We start from the raw sequence: 24868 nt of genomic DNA, 5'->3' as shown, positions 1-24868 counted from the left end.
CGGCTGAAAGATTTGGTTGTGTAAAAATAGTCTCTTTACTCAGTGTCTTACCAACCTGATGAAACTATTCACGGAGATGTCATAACTGTTTGTGTTTGTGTTGGTATCTGACAGGATCCCATCTACCTCAACAAGGGGAGCAAACTGAAGGTGAACTTCTGGCGGTGCTGTACGGAACAGAAGGTCTGGTACGAGTGGTGCGTCAACAGCCCCTCCGTAACCCCCATACACAACCCCGCGGGGAGGTCCTACACGATTGGACTCTGACGCATCCATCCCATCATTCCTAGCTGTCCCAAACTGTATGGGACTTCTAACAGAACAGACGGGCTAGCCTGTGAACTAAAAAAAAAAAGAAAGAAACACCACTGTAAGGGTGTAGTGGGCTTGGTAGAGCCTTGCACATGAAACACTGCGAAGTACGATTCCACGTTAACATTTCTGGAACCAAAGGTATCATGTAGACCATGCTGCTATAGTCAGTGTAAACCTGAAGATGTATGCACCCCTTTTTACACTAGTGGGGCAGTTTTGTTTATTTTTGAGGAAAGAAGAAAAGATTAAGTGTTGATCTTTGACAAGACAACTTTTCCAGAGAAGTATAAGTCAGCTTTGGTGGCTATCTAACTGAAGGCAAGGCCCATATGTACACTGTACCATGTTTAACATAGTGTATTACACATATGCTTTGGTTATTAAAACATTTATCTTTGTTTCTAATATGATGAATGTCATCATTCTGTCGTGTTCAGATTTCATTACTTTTTATGTACCAGAGGATTTTTTCTTACATACTCTAAATCAGAATGGACAAGCAGACATGTTTTGAATCCTACAGTGCAACAATATTTATTCACGTGATAGCAGTCTTGTATTTGCACAAAGCACACCCTCAAAATACAAAATATACATGTATGATATCTAGAATTACACTTCAATGACAATATATGAATAGCCATCTATTATATAATTCAACATCAAAAGCTACAATGAAGGCGAGCACCATGTCACAAAGGCCTGTGGGAAAATGAAGACTTGTACCATTTTTTCAAAGTACTTAAAAACAAGTTTGTGAATGCCAAATGTTTTCTTTGGTCAGTTCTATCCTCTCAGATATATTCAACATCATAAATGTCAAAGTAAAATCATGCATCTTTCTGATTGCCATTTATTCTAAAACATTTGTAATGCCAAATGGAAGTCAGCAGTTGTGTGCTGTGAAGTTTGCTCCTACGTGACATTTCAAGGCAAAGTCTTCATTGGCCACCACATATGCACATGGTGCCCAACAGGTAGAGCGAAGTGTTTGTACTGAATACATGGACATCGGGGGGAGGGATACCGCTTCTAGGCACAGCTTCTACAGCCCTTCTGGCTTTTCACGATTTCAAAATAGTTCTCTTTTTTGTTTCTCTTCCCTGCAATTTCTTATACGTGGTCCCCAATTAGTTTCTTGACACAGAATGTAGGTAAAGTGAACATGCCACTGACACTAATAGCTAGCCTTATACATGTAGGTTTTTGTTATCCGTTTGGATAGGATCTTGGGTATAGTTGGCGGCCATCTTGTCACCTGTAGCTTCACACTGGGTACGAGACTACAGATTGTGCTAATCATACCTTTATGTACTACCTGCGCAAAATACGCCGCATATTCAGACCTCCTAAGAGCTTTTCTGTTATAAGGACGCGCTGGCGACGTATTATTGATCAAAATACATATATTCCTTCCACCCAAGCTCTAATACACTTGGCTTCGTCCACTGCCCCAGCGTAGGCGTTTGTTCGTATCCATTTGCCTTTTAAAAATCAGTAAAAGTAAAATGCATGTATAACATGTCAAACATAGCCCCTGGCAACGTCTTTTCACCGTCAAATCCACCATCCTTAGACCTTCCAAATAAACAATTTCTTCGAAATGTAAACCGTAATAAGGATTTACAATCAAAGCTCCCCTAACGGTGAAGACAAATGACATTATGATAATGGCTGTGGAAACGTGGGCCAGCCGTCTGCCGGAGAGATTTGTATCTCAGCTATATATAGCCTACACTTCTCTCTAGCGCTGCACCGAGAAATCTAGATTGATATCGCGGCTCAACACGACTGTAACTGGTGTAAGGAAGTGTAATGGTCCCTCTTCCACCATGCTTTAGAAAGTAATACAAACCGTACGAAACATACGTTGGGAAATGAAGACTTAAACAATGTAACTGTCACATATCTAGAACACAAACAGATGTCACAAAACCCACATTCGTTATATAATTCCTGGGGAATACTAGTATCCATCACATGTACAACAACAGCAATTTCCACCTTAAGAACACAATATCTACACAAAAGTCCCGCACAAATACTCAAGCTACACGATATGTAAGTATACTGGCACTAATACATCCGATAGATATTGTACCGGTTTAGATATGGTAAACGGCTTTTTTTCCTGCGTTCGTTGTTCAGCGTTTGTTCTCTAGGTTAACGATAGGGTACAACTGGCACACATCTGTAGACTGTTGTCCAGTGAAGCGTTGTTTTGTTTTTTCTCTTCTGAGCCGGTTTCTTGTCCTGATCTATTCCTTGGCCGTGGCCTCGGCAGGGGCCGTCTCCTCGCTCTGCTGACCTTTGACCTCGTCTGCGTCACTAGTGTCTGGAGTCTCGGCTGGAGTCTGGAGGAGAGATAGCCATATTAGGAAATGTCAGGTCACTTATATAGTTATGCTCCAAAGTATATGCAATATTGCAGACCAAACGGATATTCCACATACCCTCTAAATATGACCATATATATAACGTAATTCCTTCGACCTCTTGTGGAATTGTCACATTTACAGGCAAAGATCATGTATGAGGAGTTAGAAAAAGGTGCATGTTGCCTGTACCTTGTGTGTCTTGTCCATGCCTGGGTCTAGGATCAGCTTGCCTATGTTCTGGTGATCATGCATCTTCTGCATGGCCTCCCCTACCTGTACCAACCACAACCAATAATGGGTTATCCACGTGAGTCTGCCTCTATAACTGATGCCATCTTCGCCTTGAGCAGAAGTAGGTAAAATCTCCCTAGAAAGCCTTGCTATCAGGTTGAATACATACAGCACAAATTAAAGAACAACGCCCAGGAGGCATAACGTATTGGTACAGTAGAGATTTGTTTAGTTGGGCCAAACGCCGTGCTTACCCCGACTACGGTACTGAAAGATTGTCCGATCAGCACCAAGGACAGGCACAATAAGTCCTTCAGACGAAACATCTAGTTCGCGCTGCGCTTAAAGTTACTCATTGACTTCCTCCCTTTTCCTACTATATGACCAATGCATTACTCACACATCCGTTTATACAGGCTGTATACAATAAGAAAAAAATAAGGAATTGAAACTTTATATGTAAATATTACTAACGCACCAATTCACTTGTCTCGTCCTACGTATTACCTTCTTGATTATCCTTTTCTTTCCCTTTATTTATATGTACCGGATCACATGTTACTAACCCATGCGTAACCTGACGATAATAATTTGTGGGGCTTGGCAGCAGTAGTGAACATGAGATCAAACTATTTTTGAGGATACAAATCGGACGCCGACCATGGCCACAAGACGTTCCTTCATTATCATTCTGTTGCTCAAACGCGACTGTTACTTTGCCCCGCTTTGGGATTTTTTCTTGAATATCCCTTTTAAAAGCTTACCTCTTCAAACGCCCAGCAGGAGTCGATGACAGGTTTGATCCTGTCGTTAGAGAACATGTCCAGCAGGGTGGTCATGGTCTCCTGGATCAGCTCGTGCTGGTTTTGGTCGTACAGCAGCCGCAGCAGCTGGAACCCGCCGATAGTCTTGTTCTCATCGTACAGCTTCACGGGGTTCACCTTGTCCACCTGCCACCACTGCGGGGAAAACGGCGGGGCATAGCGCGGTTAGCTTGTGCATTTATCCCACCTCGCATGTATTGTCTCTTGAACAACATTATCTCTAAACTGGGCAGGGAGCTCGAGTGAAAATATCAAGCCAGAAATACTCAGAAACTTGAGTACACTGCACCAAATTCACTATACGAGGGTCATTAAAACATGAATACAGATAAATGACATGTCGACAATTGTCAAAAAAATCAAATCAACCACATTCTGATGTTATTTTAACACTACATAATATTTGACGTTTTGGGTGGAATGGAGTTGTAAGTAAAAGTAAAACGCATTGCAGACATGCTGCAAGGATTTACACAAATAAACCATTCATTAATTAATTCACCCATTCAATACCAGTTGCAACTGTAAGACGTAACGCAATAAAACTCTACCTAACAGTTTGTGACGGTATTGTAGTCACAGATATGGCTTATTGACAGATATGAGGCTAAGAATCGCCAACGATCGCACCTGTATAAATACTCATTAATTGAAGTGCTGGAGCACGATTAAACCGTAGAGATAATGGTTATGATAAAAGTGTAATTTTCACACTCTTATTTATCTCGATATTGCAATATAATTTCGCTTAAAACAATCTATGTTTAGTGTACACAATGCTATAAAGCACAGTCCAAATTACAATGTCACCCGACATTGAAGAACAAGTTAAGATGATCGATGAGAACGTACGGCCTTGGCGGAGCTGAAGAAGCTTCTGGTCTCCCCGGTGACGATGTTGGAGGACCCATACAGCACGTACTTGCCCATGGGCTTGAGCAGCGCGATCCCCTTGTTTGTATCATCCCCACACAGACAGTCCAGCACAATATCCACACCAGATGGAGAGATTCTGCACAGGGAGTAGGCATAGGCATAGAACTTAGACACGATTTTTTTATTTATTCATCTTGGGAACAGGTGGGTAGTCCCATCAGTGTTTAGACTGGTCTCCGTGGGAGCTAAAACCTAAATCAAAGTATAGGTAACATAGGTGGGTAAATCAAAGATAAATCATAAATAATAATTGATACATATGTGGTAATTGGTGGCCATTTGTTGTTGTATACATGTTGTATTTCTGAGCTGTAAAGTCATGATTTGAACTGTTTAAAAATAACATGTTGATATCTGAAAATAAAGATATTTAATCTACTATAAGTAAAATTTTCGTGTTCATGGAACTTCTTTTACTACAGGATTGTGTCAAACTTTGACTGTATCATCACATACGGTGCTCTTACTTCCTTATTTCTGCCGTGTAGTCACTGCCGCTGAGGAATAGGTGGTCAAAGTGGTCCTTGATGGTGTCGTGTTTGTGTGGGGAGGCCGTGCCGAACACCGTCACGTTCTCAACCGTCTTACACAGCTGGGCCACCGCCAGGCCCTGCAAAACGTCCGAAAATACGAGCTATCACAAACAAATAAGTGTTGGGGGAGGCAGACGTACAGAACACCGTAATATTCTTTAAAACCGCCTTCCACATCTGTGCCATCGCTAGGCCCTAGCCCTGAAAAACGTCCAGAAATACGAGTCAAACAACTGCGTTTGTGTTTGTGTTATGCCATATACATGCCACCAATGAAGGTTTTCTCAAATTTACCAAAGACTTGTACAAGCCAGATACCACTATTTACCACAGCCTCTCATGCACTGAACCACCCATGCACATGTATGCGTGGTGAAAAAGAAATGACTTGTACAAATGCATCCCATCACAACGTGCCTCTAACAGCATATTGATTAACTACAATGTGCTGGCAAGAAATCCCCTAAACTGATCATATAGTTAGCCCACCTGTCGAATTCAGTCAAAGCTCTGCGTATCTACAACAATTTAACTCCTGGTTTCGTTCCAAACCGTTAGAGGATGTACTTCATTCCGCCTAGCTGTCAACAACATTCTAGTATCTACTTAACATGTCACATCTTACAGACATCTGCGTAATCTCCCGTCGGTGGTTTAATACTCTCATTTGCACAGTAATTGCACCTCGCTTTGGTTGAGAGGTTATATATAGCAACTGTCAAAAGACAGTAACTATGATGATCTCACATGTAAGGTTACTTGGGGTTCATCTTAACGCAGTGACAGCATTAGTTTTAACAAGTCTCGCCTTTCCCAACGGTATTGTGACGTCTTTTCCTTCGAAAATGTAATAGTATGATATTAGAATTACGTGGGAGTTGGGATCTTACTTTGTCAGTTAGGATTATTACCTTTGGGATTACCACATAGGAGATTCTACGTGGGACAGGGAAATAGTAGCTTTTGATCAAATGTGAAAAGAGACATTCCGTTTTACATTTAAGATGAATATAGGAACCTTATACATGCCTTATGCCCCTATGTACTTACAAATTGTCTTATTTCTGTTCCTGATCCTACCTCATTCACCATGTTATTTCAGCTTACAGCATTGTCGCCGTGTTGAGTTCAAAATCTATGCAATTCAATGATGTTAAATCTCCTCTATCTGGATAACCCATGCCCCAAATCTGTACTAGTTAGTTTCACCATTTCCGTCACCCCCTGAGAGTCCCTATTGAAATGCTACAGTTCTAACAATAGAGTAAGTGCCGCTGTATATGTCGTATTCTCGTTATATTCTCATCATGAGGTTTCAAGTCTGAATTATAGGGTGAAATCTCTGGGCTGAGACTTATCTGATGAAATACCTCCAAATATGGTGATGCCATCCTGCCAGACATTGGCAGTGACGTGAGGGTAATAGTGTCGACTTAGTTCTCGGGGCCTTTATTCCACGCCACTGTACCTTGCAACACATGGAAGTCATCAGATTGAAATGGCATAGAATGTCCCGAAGGAGCTGTTCAAATTGTTTCTAACCCAGGGTTGTCTTCCATGTACTCGCATATCGGTACAAAAAAATATTCAAGACGGTATGATATAGAAGACGGTAGCTAGCGTGTTTGGCAAGTGAACCATATGCGAAAAGGAAGGACAGCTGCAGTGGCCAATGATGGCTTCTCAGCTTCATTCAACGTCTTCCAATGACCAAACAGCCAATGAAGAACAGTTATGCTTTAAGGTGTCTGTTAATGCTACACTAAAACTGCCATGATTCGATCCCCATATAAATGCTGAGGATTTTTCCACGGCTATTTTTGTGTCTGCAAATGCTTGTTGTCTGGGTTCGGAATGAACTTTGAAAGAGAAGTCATTTTGGCGAAAATTACCAGAGATACGATCGGCGCCGAAGGCCTGTTTGTAGCTGAGACTACCGAGCGCCTACAGGAAATTTCCAAGCTGGTAGGTACAGCCGTTCTCGCGCTTATCTCGCCTAGTTCGCTCCTTGCGAGACGGCGCGGCTGTAAAATAGCGCTTTGGCGTTGTTTTATGGAGGTGCCGGAAAGGGCAAATGCGTCTGTTACGTGGGTAGAACGAAAAATTAATCCAAGGGCGAAACTAAATCCTCGCAAGTGTGTGTGACAGGCTGAATAAAAGTTCTAAACGGGAACTATGCTGCTCTAGATGTCTGAGGGACGATTGCGTGTACGAGATGTCGGTTAGCTTGAGGAATGAATCCGGCCCCTCTACTATAAACTAAATATCCTCGCAATGTAAGGCGGTGTCAGGGGATTTCACGAGAAACCCCTGCGACCTGAACTCACTCTGGAACTTACTTTGATTTGCTGCGCATCCTCTTTCTCTCTAGTGAACAATAATTGGCAGTTTTTTGTGCGTAAATCACAACGAAAGGAGACTTGAGGGTAAATGTCTTTTTGAAAATTACATTCTTACTCCTTCATCCAGCCATTTCATATTCCCGTCACCTCCAGCAATGTGGACAAAATCCAATCAAATCTTTCAAGCTTTACGTACTAGAGAATGACCTTCAGCCATATTAAAGAAAGTCATGATTAGACTGAATAAAAGATACGCATCATGCATGGACAGGAGGGCGTGCGGCTGTTGGAGTACTTACCACCCCTCCCCCCGCGGAGTGGACCAGAACTGATTTGCCCTTCTTCAGGTTGCCGATCTCGAACAGCATGATGTAGGCGGTGAGGAAGTTGATTGGGAAAGCGGCGGCGTCCTCGAAACTCATTCTCATCGGGATCTGGAAGCAGTGTTTGGCCGGCACCGACACCAGCTCGCACCAGGAGCCAAGGTTGGACAGGGCCAGCACATGGTTCCCCACCTGGAACAAGAAAACCATCAAGTAACCTTCAAGTACAAAAGTCAACATTGCGCGCTTCTGTGACTACCGAAAGGCCTTTGCCCCGCACTAATTAACAGGGATTTTAGCAGGTTACTTTGTGCACACTAATATACATTCAAATTGATTATAATACTTTTAACCCTTGGTTTTAATTCAAGAGCTCACTCCGAAAGAAGATCGATTAGAAAGTTCGGTAGGAAATTGCTTTTATTTCCCATGTAAGTTCCGACACCACATGGGGCGATTCCATTGCTGAGGGGTGCGCTGTTAGCATGCCTGTCCTTGGTGCTGAAGTTAGAGTTAAATTACTCAGCCGTGCTCCGGGTGGGCTGGTGTTATATAGGTTTATGCAATTATTTTAGACACCAACTCGGGAGAAACCAGGTAAACAAGCGTACTCGTGCTGTTTAAGTGAACTGATATAATATTTCCCCTCAAATATGCTCTCTCTCTCCTGCCATAGCGGCTGCCAAATGTCATTTCAATTGCCATGTTGCAACTCCTGCAGACAGTACTCTGTAATCGGAACAGCTAACTAGAATGACTTAATGTGTTGTAACGTTATACTGTACTGTACTGCAACCCTATTACATGTCGTTATGACAATTTTAATTAGTTCTGTTATTGTAGCCTTTAGTACATAAGAATGCATTTGTAACAAGTTGTTTTACAATGTACGGGACATGTAATTCAGCCTTCGGGCTGTGACATGTTCTTCGAATAAAACAATAATATTATTATTATTGTTGTTGTTGTTGTCGTCGTCGTCGTCATCATTATTATTATCATTATTATAATTATTATCATTATTACCATTATCATCATTATCATCAGTATCATTAGTATCATATTATCCTCATTATAGCCTACGAGGATGAAAGTTGACCGTTAACAGTGACACATTGCTCGGACTGCCATGCCTGAAATTGTCCGTCTCTAATTGACATCCATGACGGACGAACATCGGGAACTGCTTCAATATGTTCCTCACGTCCGCCGCTTCTGACTATGTGACCTTCATACTGATAGCGAACTTGACATTGTTTTTCCTTCCGTGCCTTTGTGCCGGTCCTCGGGGATAAGTATTGCGTCTACGGTAGGGACTAACAGGGACCATACAGTAATGCTACGGCAGGGACTAACGGGGACCATACAGTAATGCTCAGGGGTGAGGGACGGAGAAACCGAGCATCGTGTCCGTACATATATATAAAAACATGGCACCTATCTTATTAGTGAAGAAGACGAATGCTACCAACTCTGTACCCACCATGTATCACAGCTATGCAGAACAGCCGCCCAGACAAGACTTAAGCGTTAGGACTGCGCTAGGAATACAAATCACATTTAATGTGACTACTCCCCAATAAAACAGATCAAGGACCGCAAGTAGAGTGTCCCTAAAACCCCTCCTGAGGCTCTTAAAAGATCAAGGGGTATGGAGGAGTAACTGTCCGGCAGTGAATCAAACAAGTATGGTTATTAAAATGCACTCCATTTAGATTGTCTGTGGCGAGTCAAGATGGTAGAGGCTATCTGATGTATCGACCAATTTGCCTACTTTGAGATACTAACTTCAACAGGTGGGAACAAAGAAATTAATTTTTTACACTAGATATTTGGTTAGTTAATCGGCTGAGAAGACCAAACAAGAATCAAAGTACGCATTGTACATGTATAACATATATTCTAAGAAAAGTGATGAAACATTTCCAGCAAGGTAGCCGCAAGGTTTCCTGTAATGTCGTTATAAGCATACTGTATATGTATATGTATATGTATATGTTATGTATGTATATATATGTATGTAGGCGCCACAGTGCCCAAAAGAGACGCCTACTCTGTAAATCCATTATTCTGTCCCTCCCCCAAGCTGGCCCGTGTCCATTACTGCAGGAAAGAGCTATCGCTCGCCTCACGGTAGTGTGACATGTAACACTGCTAAGTCAGACAAATGTCGTCCAAAGCTTCCTACAGAGCCATTACAGCCTGAAAGCCATGTATTAATGTATAACGAACTAGACGCTAAGTCGCACCTGCGTTCTGTACAGCGCAGTAGTAAACTATAAGTGACTCGGCGTCATAGCTCTCATTTTTATCTAAATCTCATCCGTACTCACTCTAAAGATTGCAAGTGTCTTAACTTTGAGAGTATAGACATGGTTGCCAAATACTATAAGTAACATTTTGGTGCCAAATGCCTGTAAAATAGCATCATACATTGCCACTACACAGAAACTTTAACTACGTACTCATCGCTTCATAACGGACGATCCATTAATGTGGTGTGAACATGACTTATACTGGAACAGATTAGATAACAGAATTAATGCGCTAAGTTGATCGTCATGCTGGCGGTAAACCCAAGGAAAACGATCGCCTGAGGTATTCTGAAATTGGAGTGTGTATTTCTTACAGGAGATACATGGAGGCATTGATTGCCATTACGTAGTTTTAATTAGAATTAGATACATGGAACCCGAAGTCATATATTACAAGTTCCGTAAAATCGTAATTTACTCTCTTGATCCCCTTTTTGTTGTTGCTGGTAGATCCCGAACATTAGACGCACATTAGACGATAATGGTCCCCGTGTATAGGGCTGACCCTAGGGCCCTCGTCAGATGAGAATGACGCCGGCCGGTCCGCCCTTCACGGGCTGCTGTTAACCCTCGCCTCCGTGGCCTGACTTCTGCCCTGCTAACCCATAACGGGGAAATATAATAAGCGTTCATCACAGGCCATTTCTATCCATTAACCACAGTTCTCAGCGCCTTGTAAAGCGGCGTGCTGTAATAGGGTAATGTCTAGCCATAGGGAAAGATTGGCTGATGGCGGAGTGATATAAGTTAGGTAATGGTAAAATTACAGTTATCTTCCATGGTACCCTATCACCCACGTCATGGCGTCCTAGCTTGGTATCATCGTGTCTGAGCTGGGTTATCCTCAACCGCTGTAGAGTGATATTTCACCTGACAGGCAGTTGTAATTGTGATCGTCGGCGAGGGATTTAAAACACCACATACGACTGGCAAGGTCAAACGTTTGACTTCTTTCGGCGATGTGAGATGTGTACAAAGCAGAGAAAGGGATCGGAATTTCTAAACACAGCTGCTTCGCGGTGGCGCACTGGTGGACACAAGACATTTGCTCGCTTTTGAACACCACATCCGTTTTCTTTCAACTTGGCGGATTATTCATGGACCGTCAACAAGAATAGTGTTGTCTGAAATAAGTAGTTCCTTTCCACACACAAACACAGAGGGGGGAGAGAGGTAGTGACGGAGAGAAACTTTCTCTCAGTTTGCTTTGAAGGTATGATACACCGAATGAAGTCGTAGCGGTAACTACAGTTCATCAACTGTCACTCTGCCGAGCTGTGTGCGCCATGTCCATGATGAAGTGGCCGCCATCTGTCGCGCGGGTCCGACCACATTCTGCCCCAGCGGAGATAACACCAGTCTCATCTATTTTCTGACGTGGAGCGGGAACCGATTGTGTGACTCCCAGTCTCCCAACCGTCCCCGGCACCCGGAGGGAATTTAAAAAGACGTCAGTCTGTATCTCCCATGGTTCATGAAGGGCAACCTGGACACGTTTGAGTGACGTTTAGATTGGATGATTAATCGTGTAGGGAGTTAACTCTAATCCCTGAGCGCGAAATAGTTACTCATGAACGTGACACTACTGATTGTTACAGTCGTATGGGAATTGAAATGTGCTTAATTAACAACTACAAAAATGGCTTCTTATTTAGTTTTATAGCTGCATCAACTCGTGATGACCGGGATCTTGTAGCTTTACACGGCGGTTCTACTCTGTTACTGGTCGGGAGTTTTGGGACAAAGCGAACGATGTGAGGACGCTGAGGGGGATCGTTGGTCCGATAAGAGATCAGAGTAAAATAAAAGACGCACGCATATTGAAATGTTTTAGCATTTCAACGGAGGCGCTGCAAATAGATAACGGTAATCAGCTACAATCATGACCGTGGGTGGTTGGCGTGCGTGGGACGGTTATTAACTAATGAACTGATGTACAGTTCTTTGTGAAATGTGTGGGTGACGTGATTGTAATCTTGGGTACTGAAATATCCAGGGTATATCTCAGTACAAATAAGTCTTCCTAATGAACCACACTAGAGCGCAGTGCTCTGATATCTCATAAAGAGATTTAGTATTACACTAACGAGGTTACATTATTACGTAATCTCATTCATGACGCAATCCCATTCACTGATGGAACCATGTTAGTCCACTAATTTCAGAAAACAGGAATATGATTTTTTTTCATTATCAAACACGAGCTTTTCGTAAGCTTGAATGCCCTGGGACGTTTGTTGGCTTTTTTTTATTCAGTTAGGAAGATGAAGATGCATAGAGTACTGTCTGCGGGTCTATAATGAAGAGGAACATTGTGATTGAAGATAGTACTCTAGGCTCTATAATTGCATTTGAAAAACATGAAAATATCCACGCACACCCCATGTGCTGGCAAGTGTCCAACGAACCATAACCACACAGGAGTATGGTACTGGGAAGCAAAAAGAAAGCGTTTTCTCATTTAAAATTAAATCTCATCTATATGTGAGTGCATCTTTTTTCTCAATTTTGATGAAGAAATCTTTCCTTTAGCAATATTTCGTGGTCCGTTAGTGCTGTTAAGAAGTATACATCTTTTTGATAGTGTGTTTTCCTTGGTGGGTGGGGAGACCAGCTGAGTGCAGACCGTGGACCTCGATGTAACCACAGCCTGGCAGAGCGCGCAGGACAGAACTGGCTGGAAGGCCGGAAGACGGCTCCATGGAGCATGCGGCGTTGAGTGAGAGTGAGTTTTCCTTGACAAAAAATCCTGCCCTCTCCTTGGTGCTGAAATGCCATCCCATGGCGTTTTGCCTCATTTGTGACTGAAACGCTTCAAACTCTCCCGATAGGGATGTAAAGAATATTCCATAGAACGACTTTCATGGCATCTGTATTAGTATCTCTCCCATACTTGTACTGGATAACTTTATATCTCAGCTACTTAAAAAAAAACTTTTACCTCAAATCCAGTGACGCCTTCCCCCAGAGCCTCCACCACGCCTGCGCACTCGTACCCCATGACGGCCGGACACTTGGGCGGGTTCTCCAAGTTCCCCTGGCGAACCATCAAGTCCAGGAAGTTCAGACCACTGGAACAGACCAATGCGTGTCATGTTTTGTGATATTGGTGATTGGTTATTATGAGCTGTAATTGCCACCATTAAAATATTGTTGATCGGTTGTTTTATGAACTCTATTGGATGATTATAGTAAGACAGCAATCATTCCATATAATCAAGTTATATTGTTTTGTCTAGTTGTCTCATGTATATTATTTTAGACAAAACACACACCAAATACACACAGTTTATGTCTCACAAAAGGTTATGTTTAACGTGTTGCATTCAAGTTCACTTCTAACTTTTAACAGGGACAACAGCCAATGTCAAATCGTTGCGTTGCGTAATGGCGTTGAACTACGTTTAACGAGCTGGAATAGATTTTGCAAGTCATTAAAACAAGCTTTCCCCTCGGGGGAACAATGAAGGCAAATCGATAAACACACTTCTCCATCACTTCACGTCGGCAGTCGGCATGCTACAAGGACAGAGCTTGAGCCACGGCCGTCTCTCAGACACGATAACGGTAACACTAACGCGATAGCGGCGTTATCTGGCTCTGAACAGGGCTCTAAGATACATAGAATACTAGCGTGCTATTGACAGTTTCGCTTTGGGGAGCAGAGAGTAAAGATGGGGAGAACTGTGTCCGACTTAAAAAGAAAACTCACTGACATTTGTCCCTTTTCTCAAGCAAATACGCTCCTTTGTAAAGATAACCAAATCTAGCCATACATACATACATACAGATGAAATGATGCTATGTGTGCAGGTTATCAATTTGAGTCTAGTTGCTAGTAACTTGCTACACAGTCCCCGTCAATCTCCCATCTCCTGTCATTTTACAGCCTTTTCTGTGATACGGTCGAGTTTTTGTTACAAAGACTCGCCGTTTTCTGTGGTAATAGGCTCCTCGAACGAATGCTGCAGGGCCTTACTACAGGAGCTGTGTGATCTAACCAGCCGCCACGGGGAGCCCGACAACATCTCATCGGCGTTCCGCCCACACATTACCCGGCACATCAGCACATCAAAGTACGGTAATAACGTCTGACTCGCACAAAGAAGTCGCTAGAATTGCCGTAATCCATCAAAGACTTCTCTAACTCGTACCCCCAACAGACCTCATTAGTCACAGCACCACTGTGAACACATGGCATTGGGGAGTTAGATTGGACGGTCTCGCTACATGCACGCTCAGCAACGGTACTCAAGTGAAGGTACAAATGTAAGAGCATCCTGTGCCCTGCATTTCAGCAAAAACAACTCCTTCTCCAGGCATTCTAAACGATTTGTACATCTCATCGTCTTTATCCTCGTTTCTGTTTGTTTATTCATGGATTCATATTTTTTTAAATTCATATATGCATTCTTTAAGCCCCATCCACCCAAACGCCAGTCCAGTCATGCTCTGCACCCTCCATATCTTGTGACAAAACAATATCTTTTGAACATGTTGCCCGTTTATGTATGTGTGCAGTTAATATTAGACTCAATCTTATCATGATATGTTTCTTTCTTCAACTTCCTGGAGGTTAGGGTATCTTAAAACCACCTAGGCGCAGATAGCTTTCTCACTTGGCACGTTAAATTCCCCAAGAGGATTATGCACGGTGAGGTCTACTTAAAGTGTGTCACCGGAAAGCCTGAAAGCCAATAGACTGGGCGATGACGTAATTGTTGCCATGACAACGGTCTTTTTTTCGTTACTAGCTATCCGCGATAATTCTCACTTGGTATCATCTTATACCTATGCCGTGATCCTTGTAAATATTGTCATGCATGTACAAATGTCAGTTGGATTGTCACCCATTAACATAAATCGCGTGTATGATGTTTGTGGTCTTCTGGTGTCTCTAAAACGCTGTGAGTTTGGCCATCTGAACCCACAGCGTTTCCTACACTTGTACACAAGCTTCACAAATGTTTACTGGAGAAAGTAAACAAGTAAATTAAGTAAACAAAAACTACTATAGATGACTATGTTATTAAACGTCGAATACATTATTCCAATCATATAGCTGCCATATAGCTCACATAGATCCCATACCATACGTTAAATGGAATACATACATAGAATAAAAATCAGTGAGAACTCTGAAGTCGAGGTCAATCATATAGATTATTGCATGTCGTTGACGTCAGAACTGCTCTTTTAGTCTGTAAGATGATTATCAAAACGCAACATATAATGCCCGATTTCGTCCTCTACAATATTTTCTCGCTTTGCGAGCTTAGTATATAACCTGAAACATTATCATCATGACGCAAGCTATCAAACATCAAGCGAATTGAACGGGCTGCAATAGACGCTCAACGTTTTACGACGTGTAACAAATTCCAAGATGGCGACCTGTTGCTGCCTACTGATGACGTGTGTTCATTGGTGGCTCAACAACATGTCGGCTTATCAGCGTGGCACAGCCCTGATTTCTGAAACGCGTGTTTACATTTCAAATATGGTGCGTACGGAAGTATATGTGGTAGCATTGTGGTAATATAGAGATATTAAAGTAACACGGTCTTGTAGGATGCATTTCTCTTCACTTGGTAAGTTGGATGTTAATTTTCCAGAACGCGATCTTCAATTTTAGTACCATTTCCCCGAATGAGTGGTGGCTGCTTTTCTTGTACCAAGCAGACACACTTTCTGGTGCCTGCCAGACCAAAGCTCTTACTTTATGACTTGACATTTTCACCATCATGAATAAGGTCTTCACGCCCTATGATCGTGTACTAGTGCTGAATCCCGTGGCGTCGAAATGTCGCGCATACACCATCCGACCGGCAGTCAGGATCTTCTGGTCACTGATAGGAAGGCTTTGTGATTACTTTATTTTGTGAACCGACCGTCACACGCCAAAAGACGGAGACAGTATTAAGGATATTCTTATTACTAATGTTTAAATGGAAATAAACTTGCCCTCAAAGGCATCAGACATGTTTGTATTCATCACGAACACAACATTTTCACTCCCTGCACGTCTCATAATTCATGTTGTCAATTCCTGCTCATCCTCTGAGGCTGCCCAGTCCGTTTCCTGTATTCCTGTTTCATTGCTCGATGCTTTGATACTTTCCTTTCCTTTCAAATGACCCTGTCCCAGCGTGGTTCACGCAAAGTTAACCTGAAATCTTCACGTTCCACACGCCTGACCTCTGTCTCCCCATGTCGATACCTGACCAGACAGTAGACGTATCTCCAGGGCTGACACTGCCTGTGGGTCGCGGTATCGATGAACACCTGTGATGGATGAACGTCTGAAGGGGTATCTCATTTTCAAGTTCACGTCCTGTGGCAAGCTTCAGTCATGGTCAGCGCTACCAGATATTCTGATCCATTTCAACTGGAACTAAAACCGAGAGATTTGTCAAAAACCTGGATTTGAATGCGTTACGATACATCAAACGTCAGGACCTGGAAGGCAAACCTTCCTCCCGTTAAATGCAGCCTTTCTACTGTATCAATCAATTGTGGACGTGGACGTTTGCTGTAATTACCTCACAGTTCACTCAACTGCAAATCAATCAATGTTCTACGCGTCGCATCTGTACTGATGTTGAATTCTGTGAGTCGTGCGAATCGACAGCCTCTCTTACATACAGTTGTCTATGTGGCGTTTTCGATCATTTCCTTTAGGTTTCTAGGCATGTAGAGATTTCTCTTTCCATTGGGATGACAGACAACCGGTGTTGAATTAGGCTCAGAAGGGATAGAGGTAATGGACTTCTTTCGAGGGATCTCAGTTTGAAGTGTATTCGGTGTGACTGTGGCACACTGATGCCATGCCCGCGCTATGCCATGCTTCATCATAAACCTCTGTTAGGCCACAGCAAGTAATTCTTATGGATTACATCAGCGCGCGCATTAATTTTCGCCCTATCGCATTAGATTTGGAGTCTGCAGAGGATGTCATCCACGAAATTTACTTCCAGTGGCCTTACAAGAAAAAGAAGTACAGACATCACATTCCACGCTTTTACTTTACTTTAAAATTTAAACAGGACTGGCCCAATTTGGAAATCGCTAACAGCACATACGAAGGCGCAGCTGTAACCCTTCGCTTACGAATTGTGTTGGATTAAAGGCCGGTGATTTGGCAAAGAGGTGCATCCTCTAGTTACATCCGCACTTCAGCATGCACGGAAACGTCTCCTGGGTTCAAAGTGTTTGCCCTGATTCTCCTCACGCTTTCTCTCAGTCTCTTGACAGACAACCAGCTGCATACGTACCGTGTGCTTCACATTTTGAATCCATGTATAATCAGACTTTATCAAAGGGATCTATACCAGATATCCTCAATACCCACAGTGACGCACACTGGCATGAATAATAAAATTGAAAAGCAAACTCTTCCCGCGTTCTAATGTTTGCAGGTGTATGTAGGCTCGAGCTCGTGCAGGACTAGAACTACATCAAAGCTTTTAATCAAAGCCATCTAGTGTTTACACATTAAAGGCCTTTCTGAAACGGTTATGTAGGTCATATTACTGGCAAACAAGAGGAAATGTTTGAGATAGGGGTCTGCCTGCATTATTGAATTGAATCTGATTTTAAAATACAATACATCGAGAATCGCATTGTCAGATATAGAATTTATCAGTCATTTCTATTTTCGTTCAGCACAGAAACATGCATGGATAATGTTTTTTTTTTGTTCTCGAAGTGGGCCAGGTCCCTTCACAGATCTAGCATCCATGTGCCACTGTCATCAGGTGTAGACTCTCTTTACAACAGAAGCACGTACTTCGGTGCTCCTTCATCCACACAATCTTCATTCCTGAGCCTTGGCAGTCGTGGCTGAATCTGCGGCGGTTATTTATCGACTACATATCTATGAGCTACTCAGTCTCTCTGGCCGCCATCTTGACTCACATGCATTACCAACAGGTCAGTCACGGCATTCAGGCATCCGTCTACAATGTTGAACAACAAGTGCCGGCCAAAGCCACTTAAGTTATACTTTTAATAACAAACAATTAAACCATAATATCTATCCCAAATAGAATACAGAAATGTCAGTGGTTGTTTACGGAGTCAGTGAGGCAAGATACGCCATCACACTAAGTGTATGCAAATTGAATTCCGAGTTAACTTTGCACAGACGATCGAGCTGTGTAGATAAGCAATCCAATTTGTCAGTCCACCTTTGTTCACGGAGAACTTAGGCAGGAAATTTTCCAAGTAGATTGTTTTCCTCATGAATCTTCACAGTACACATACCCATCTAAACTTGGCGTGGGGGCATATGGTTGTTTGAGGCCAACTGAATTGAGTACATGTAGTTTGCTGGTCAAGTATAGAGGAATGTTTCCAATTTCCACCGGAACAGGAACAGGGTAGATGAGGAAAAAGTTGTTTAAACGTTGTTTCCGTAAATTGCCGCCCGAGTTGTGTGCAAGGTCATTGATCGGTCATGCGCAGGTAGACCTAATTTCTAAGTCTCTCCCGTGTAAGGGGATTGTTTTGTTTCATCTTCCAATTTGCATGTACGCAATCCATTCTGGTAACCCTTACTTATTAGTTTTGGGAATATCAGGTGACAAAGGTTCGTTTGCGCGAAATTGTTTTTCTCTTCATTCTTCCATATCTTATGTGAGACATAACGCCTAGGCGTATACGGCATAGGCTCTGCGACATTAAATACACGTCATTAGAAAGTGTCAAGTACTGTGCATTATTCATTTGGTAACATTCACAAGTACTTGTAAACCGCCAAACATCAGATCAAATTCTTCACGGTTGGTGGATGGATTCTGAAGCGCAAGTTCATCCATACGTGTGTACGTGTCATTTAGACTGGCGTCGGACGTTTTAAACCATCCCCTCACGAGATGCCATATGTTGTCGCCGACATGTATCTATGTCCCAGTAAAAAGCCACCTGGTTATGACGGGTTAATTGTTCACATGACTCGAGCTGTGCTCTTTTCTCCATGTGTTCTTCTCATCTTAAACCACAAAAATCGCTTATGTGATGCTGTCATAACCAGGTGGTCCTTATGTGCACGAATATCTCCACTTTCAGTACACCGACATGATACGATATAACGGACTAGGGGTTAAGAATAGAGATCTGCACGAATATCGAAAAGACAAAGACAGATCTATCCTTCAGATATGTACTCAATAACCTGTTGAAGCAGTACACTTATGTCCATTTCTTTTCTTTCCACTGCTGCGCGCAAAGTGAGGTATAATTGTGCCCCTAGGAGCTCCGTATACGTATTTCTATATTCCCCTGCCTGTATCACTGTTCATACATCTCAGCACCACGCCCTGGAGCGCCAGTCTAAAAGTGTACGTGCGGGTTAACATGCCGTCCATCGCCCCTCGCGGCCTTCTTCAAACGTCTGCCTGCACTCTCCGGACACCTGTTTCCTCGTCTATTATCTCCTAGCGCTGCGGGCTGGAACATTTCAGCGGGCGGCACGGAGAAAAGCAGACGCCCGCTCAGCCTTAATGGGCCTTCAAAGAAACGTCCATCCCGCTTCCTCTTTTTTTAAACCAGCGCATCTTTTGAAACATATGGCATGGCTAAGGGGAGGCTAATCTATGTTCTTAGTTTCTGCATTCGATATGACAGTGAAAATCTCACTGCATGATAGATCAAATCACAATACATACATAGCCAGTATCGGTCAATTAGCTACGTAATCAGATGGAAACCCGCATTCGTTATAAAATGGCTCCCATCTTGCCCCTTCCTTTCTCTTTGCCCCGGATGTTTCTGTTTTCCTATGTGTGGGGACGTGGTGCCTGTATGATTTAATGACCTTTATTGACACTAGAAAAGGCATTGCGGAAGCTATAGATGAAACAAACATTACAAACAACATGTGTACACCAGCAATCTACTCACAATATTATAGGCAATACTTATCCTAGACCAAATATAGCATCCTTGTATATTTATGCTCCAACATGCTCCTTATATTGGTTTCTTTCGCGTTCGTCTAACAAAGATTTTACATTCTGTAGTATGTACAACACGTTGTTAACATTTGTGCCTGTCTCTGTTGCAGTACTAATGTATGTTGAGCTCAACAGATGGCACAATTCCCTGTATCCACCTGTTGCGGACTGAATTAGCATCTACCACACGGAAAAACAACTCATCTTTGCCAGATAAATTTTAGCCCCTCCACATACGACTATCCCGTTGCAGCGCCTATTCATTAAGACATTAACCTGTAGTGGTCTCCTGACACATTTCGCCTCCCCTGACACACTAATCGTCATTATGGATTGGCCAGACTGTGATTTCTTCCATGTTCTGTCATTACGGAGGAGGCCATTAGCACCACGGTAAGAACCGCCGCACCCTTGTTTGCTAATCCGGCAGAAATCGGGTCATCCTGGTAAGTGGTAAATGGAAGCACGATCGGTAACCAAAAAAAAAATCAGCCTCCTCTTTTACATCCCCTTTTCTTGTTGCTTTCTACGCTAGTGACATTTGTATGCCCGTCACGATATATGTGTCTGTAGTAGCTGTAAACTGGTTCTACTTGTATGATCCCCCTGCTCGTGAAATCTAAGTACGTTAGGCTGGCTTTGTCGTAATTTTGCTCAATCAATCATGGAGGATTTCACCGTACGCATCAATATCATAAAGGAAGATAAAGAATCGGTTTATTTGAAATACAACATCGTAGCCAAAGGGCCAAATTGCACCGTACTATACAATACGGGCTGGAAGCACCTATGTTATCTAAGACTGACGACAGATGTTGACTATGAAGAATAATCCAGAATATGACTATGAAGAATAATGCATCGGTCCTTTTATCCACTTGGTGGAAAATTGATCACGAAGAGGATATTGCAGAACATTGCAAAAACTGTTAACACATTGTGTTATGGTGTCCGATAACCCCACAAAATGAGCCTTGGTTGATATTTCTAGATTACCCTTATTGTTTTAATGCATTTATTGGAACTACAAGATTAATGACAGGATACCGGAGACCTCTAATATTTAGGTCACGGTCGAACATTACTCATACAACAAATTAACGTTGGCGGACGTTGCTTCTTTGGAAATCCGGGTCAAAAGTTTAAATTAACGTTTACTATAATATATATTCTGTTATGGCAACATGTGTCAGTATAAACCATCGGGGGTGGATTAGCTAGCTAGCTGATGGGGATTAGCTGGCTTGTCAATTGACAACGTTATTGGTTCAAAGCTTACTCAAAAGAAATAAAAGCCAATATTCAAACGAGTAATATCCCTTGCAACTATATTGTAACATAACGTGCGGTGGACATATCCACGTCTACTTTCCAAGCAGAGGTTGATGGGGGAAGATCGTTACCTTTTTATATATGCCCCGTTTTTTTTCGCTACTCAAATTCACGATTAGCGGCAGAGGCTGGTGAGGGTAGCGACAAAAAAACGGGGCACATATAAATAGGTAATGATCTTCACCCATCAACCTCTGCTTGGAAAGTTATCCACGTCCTCATACAACTCCCGGGACCTTAGGGTTTACACACGCACAACAATGACGCAAACAACATATCGTCAGGGGAGACTCATATTTCACAGTGATAGATGAGATTCTGCTTTAAGCGCTCCGCTTCTGTTTCTCCTCTCAGCCGGTCCTGTTGTGACGTGGGAGGGGTTGGCGTCGTAAAGGTGTGTTAGACTTTAGATAGGGTATATGAACTCTGCACGAAAGTCAACATCATCCCATTCTACATTGCGTACAGACAGTGTAGGTATACTCGATTGGTTCGTACAACACACCACGGCAAAGCTGTGGTAGGCACTGAAGATATTGAGAAAAAAAACTCCCATAAGACCGGACTCATATATTGAAACATGGGGTGAAATGATGGGAAATTTCACAAATTGCTGTGCTGGTCCCTCAAACAGTTTACACCGATATTTCCACGAATCCACTAAATAACTTCTCTCAGCCAACCTCTAATCACTATCGCAGCTGTTGTTGTTCAAAAACAATTATAGTGTATAAACCTTTATCTTATACTGAACATCTCATGTGCAGGAATAATATCGGCGCCGTTTGGTAAATCTTTCGTGCGCGGTTTCATCCGGCCACTGACAGAGCCGGAAAAAACTGCAGGGACCGCTCGTTATATGACCTTTTTGGATGTGCATCTGTCTTATACAATGTATGTATCCTACCGTTTTAGTCGGCACAACACATACATATCCAAGTATGACTTTAGGATTTGGATAATGTTGCCCAAATGTTGTACACCGTACCCGAAATATAACTGTTACCCCCATTACAGTACCCCCCCCCCTTAATAATTAGGGGTTGTTGGAGGGTAACTGTACAAGAAGTAACGAAACTTCCCTGCTGTCTGTTGAGGCTCCCGGGGTTTAATTGAGCTTCATAATGTTGCTGTCGGACTACATCTAACCTTTACGTACATTAAATCCGTCCCACCGAATATGACCCGGCAATTATTCTCAAGGATCATATTAAACTCGGTGGAAGGACTGGAGATTATACAAGCACTACTCGGGCAGGTTTTGCAGCTGTTACATGTGCGTGCGCATGCTCTGTGACAACAAGGTCACACTAAGTAGCTTGCAACCACCTGTAGCGCGCCAAACACACACCTTTATTCCCCTCACAGTTTGCCTTTTAGAGTCACCTCTCACGCTGTCTAGATAATTACCATCCATCCTGACATCCCAATTGTCGCTGTACCTCTTTTGGAAATAGAACAGCTCTGGAATAAATGACTACTATCAGACGCAATGCAACAATGAGTTGGTTCAGTCACTCGCACTAAGTTTGACTGACACTGAACCTAGTTTTTCGTGTTAAATTGTGTGATCCTTTTATCGTGGATGAAATCTGAAATGTTTCGAACCTTTCAATGTCAGGCTTGACCTGTGTGTAAAATATGTCTTTTGTCTGCCGGATTTTAAAGATCATGACAGACGTCACTGCGCCCGATTAGTTCGACTCCCTTCGCGCAGAGCTCACACGAAAGCACGACATGTTTCTACACTTTAGCGAGGAAACATGACGCCATGGAACACTGACACCTTTTACTTACAGAGCGAAAACACCGAAGTGGATGGAACATTATGAAAGGTTTATTTTGTTACAACCCGCACTGACCATAGTTACTGTACCGTCCCCGGTGCCCGACCAAGGACAACAGATTGGGACCCATTACCGTTCCAGAGAGTGCACAGTGCTTACCGTTTGTTCTACCAGCACTGTCTACACTTTCACTGCATCGGGCGTGTTTGCAGGTCTTGCAGCGGATGACGAGAAAAACACACCAGCTTTTATACCCTTGTGTGTGCACACAAACAGAATCACTGGCGCGCACGTTCTAGCTTTAAATAAATGCCACTTTTGTGTAGCAAAATATTTCACAGCGCAAACCCCCCGTCTGTTGAAATCTGCGTTAAACATTGTTTTTATAGACCTTGCATCTTGATCTGGCCGTATATGCTTTAATAACAGTGAACTGTTCGCCCGGATTTCTATTTTTGTAGTGTGTTTATGTGTTCAAAAGGATGTGAGCCTTTCCGTTAAACTAGCAGCCCTAGGACCACCTGCCCTCATGGCAAGCGAAGCGCATAAGAGAGGAATTTTACATACAGGCCATTTTGTGTTCCATGGCATGACTGCGTTGATTTTTCTCAGACCTATTCAGGAAGGACGGGTAGATGCTAAAGATTAATTGGGTGTGTTTTGAAGCGGTTTGCAGCCTTGTATGATCCGGCTGTGCGAGTTGCCCTGTGTTCTCGCACACGCCCACTTTACTGCGGCAGTGGGGAGGGGGCAGGGGAAACACTCCATATGGAAAGCCGTACAGAGTGATAACGGCGTCCGAACTGCCGATTATTGACATCGCTTACAAGGGGTCGACGTTTATCACACTATTGAGTATACAAAGCACTCTTCCACACCAATGATGAGGGTGAAAAGCAAATATGAACTTGCCTGTCTGAGTCAGTGTGTGGTTGTGCATACATGTAGGTGTGCCCGACTTACCATGCTTTTACTCTCACCAAAATCTCCCCTTCTGCGGGCTTCGGCTCCGAACGTCGCATCACTTTCACCTTGTTGATGCCGCCGAAGCCTGAGAGCACCACGGCGCGCACCTCCTTCTCGGGCGGCGCCTCGGGCTCAGGTGCCGCGTCCTCCGCCTTGGCCGCCTCTCCGTCCGCCGCGGGCTTCTCGGGCTCCTCGGGCTGGCTGGTGGCGTTTTCGGCCGGGGCAGTTTCCGCAGTTTCCCCGGGCATGGTGCTGGCTGTGCGCGCTGCTCTGGGCACGGACGGCAGGTGTTGTGGGGCGGGAGTGACGGCGGAGACGCGTGCAGGCGTTGCTAGGTTAGCGGAAGAGACGTCAACCTCCCAGTCAGCTGTCTCCTCTTCCTACAACAGCCGGAGCACTCTCTCAATATTCTTCCACCGCCGCAACCAAGGCCAGAATGCCGCCAACCGTGACTAACATCCGCCGTAGTCGGCTTCCACTGCACAATGCCAATACAGTTCACGGCCTGACAACAAATCTGGCAGGTAACACGGGGAGGGGATACCTTTCAGGGGATGGAACGAGCCGAAACCTGGCAGCGCACAGTCAACAACGCGGAGCCATGGAAGAAAGTTGGCGGGGGCGGACGTT

The 24868-nt window shown here is 43.4% G+C and overlaps 2 protein-coding genes across 2 annotated transcripts in view; one reads left to right on the top strand and one right to left on the bottom strand.

The window, feature by feature from the left end:
- LOC109473835 (protein arginine N-methyltransferase 5-like) overlaps positions 1 to 720 on the top strand; it is a 9618-nt gene extending 8898 nt beyond the window's left edge. The window contains exon 18 of the mRNA XM_019773936.1: positions 115 to 720. Within this exon, the coding sequence (XP_019629495.1) occupies positions 115 to 267 (153 nt within the window). The 3' untranslated portion in view covers positions 268 to 720. The remainder of the gene's footprint in view (positions 1 to 114) is intronic.
- Positions 549 to 24868, bottom strand: LOC109473834 (synaptic vesicle membrane protein VAT-1 homolog-like). The gene is made up of 8 exons (XM_019773935.1): positions 24236 to 24868; positions 13139 to 13268; positions 7859 to 8074; positions 5152 to 5294; positions 4601 to 4760; positions 3689 to 3883; positions 2883 to 2966; positions 549 to 2669 (listed from the first exon to the last, which is right to left on the bottom strand). The coding sequence occupies exons 1-8, from the start codon at positions 24484 to 24486 to the stop codon at positions 2574 to 2576; spliced, it is 1275 nt and encodes a 424-aa protein (XP_019629494.1). The 5' UTR covers positions 24487 to 24868; the 3' UTR covers positions 549 to 2573.

Source organism: Branchiostoma belcheri, unplaced genomic scaffold, assembly GCF_001625305.1.
Source record: "Branchiostoma belcheri isolate BF01 breed outbred unplaced genomic scaffold, Haploidv18h27 scaffold3, whole genome shotgun sequence".
Lineage (NCBI taxonomy): Eukaryota > Metazoa > Chordata > Leptocardii > Amphioxiformes > Branchiostomatidae > Branchiostoma > Branchiostoma belcheri.
Note: the sequence above shows the minus strand (reverse complement) of the source record. Positions and strands in the feature narration are given on the sequence as shown.

Coding starts and splice junctions, on each gene's coding strand:
- LOC109473834 (XM_019773935.1), bottom strand. CDS start 24,486: ATGCCCGGGGAAACTGCGGAAACTGCCCCGGCCGAAAACGCCACCAGC. Junction 8,075..13,138: donor AAGGCGTCACTGGATTTGAG/GTAAAAGTTTTT, acceptor TTCTTGTTCCAG/GTGGGGAACCATGTGCTGGC. Junction 2,670..2,882: donor GCATGGACAAGACACACAAG/GTACAGGCAACA, acceptor TCTCTCCTCCAG/ACTCCAGCCGAGACTCCAGA.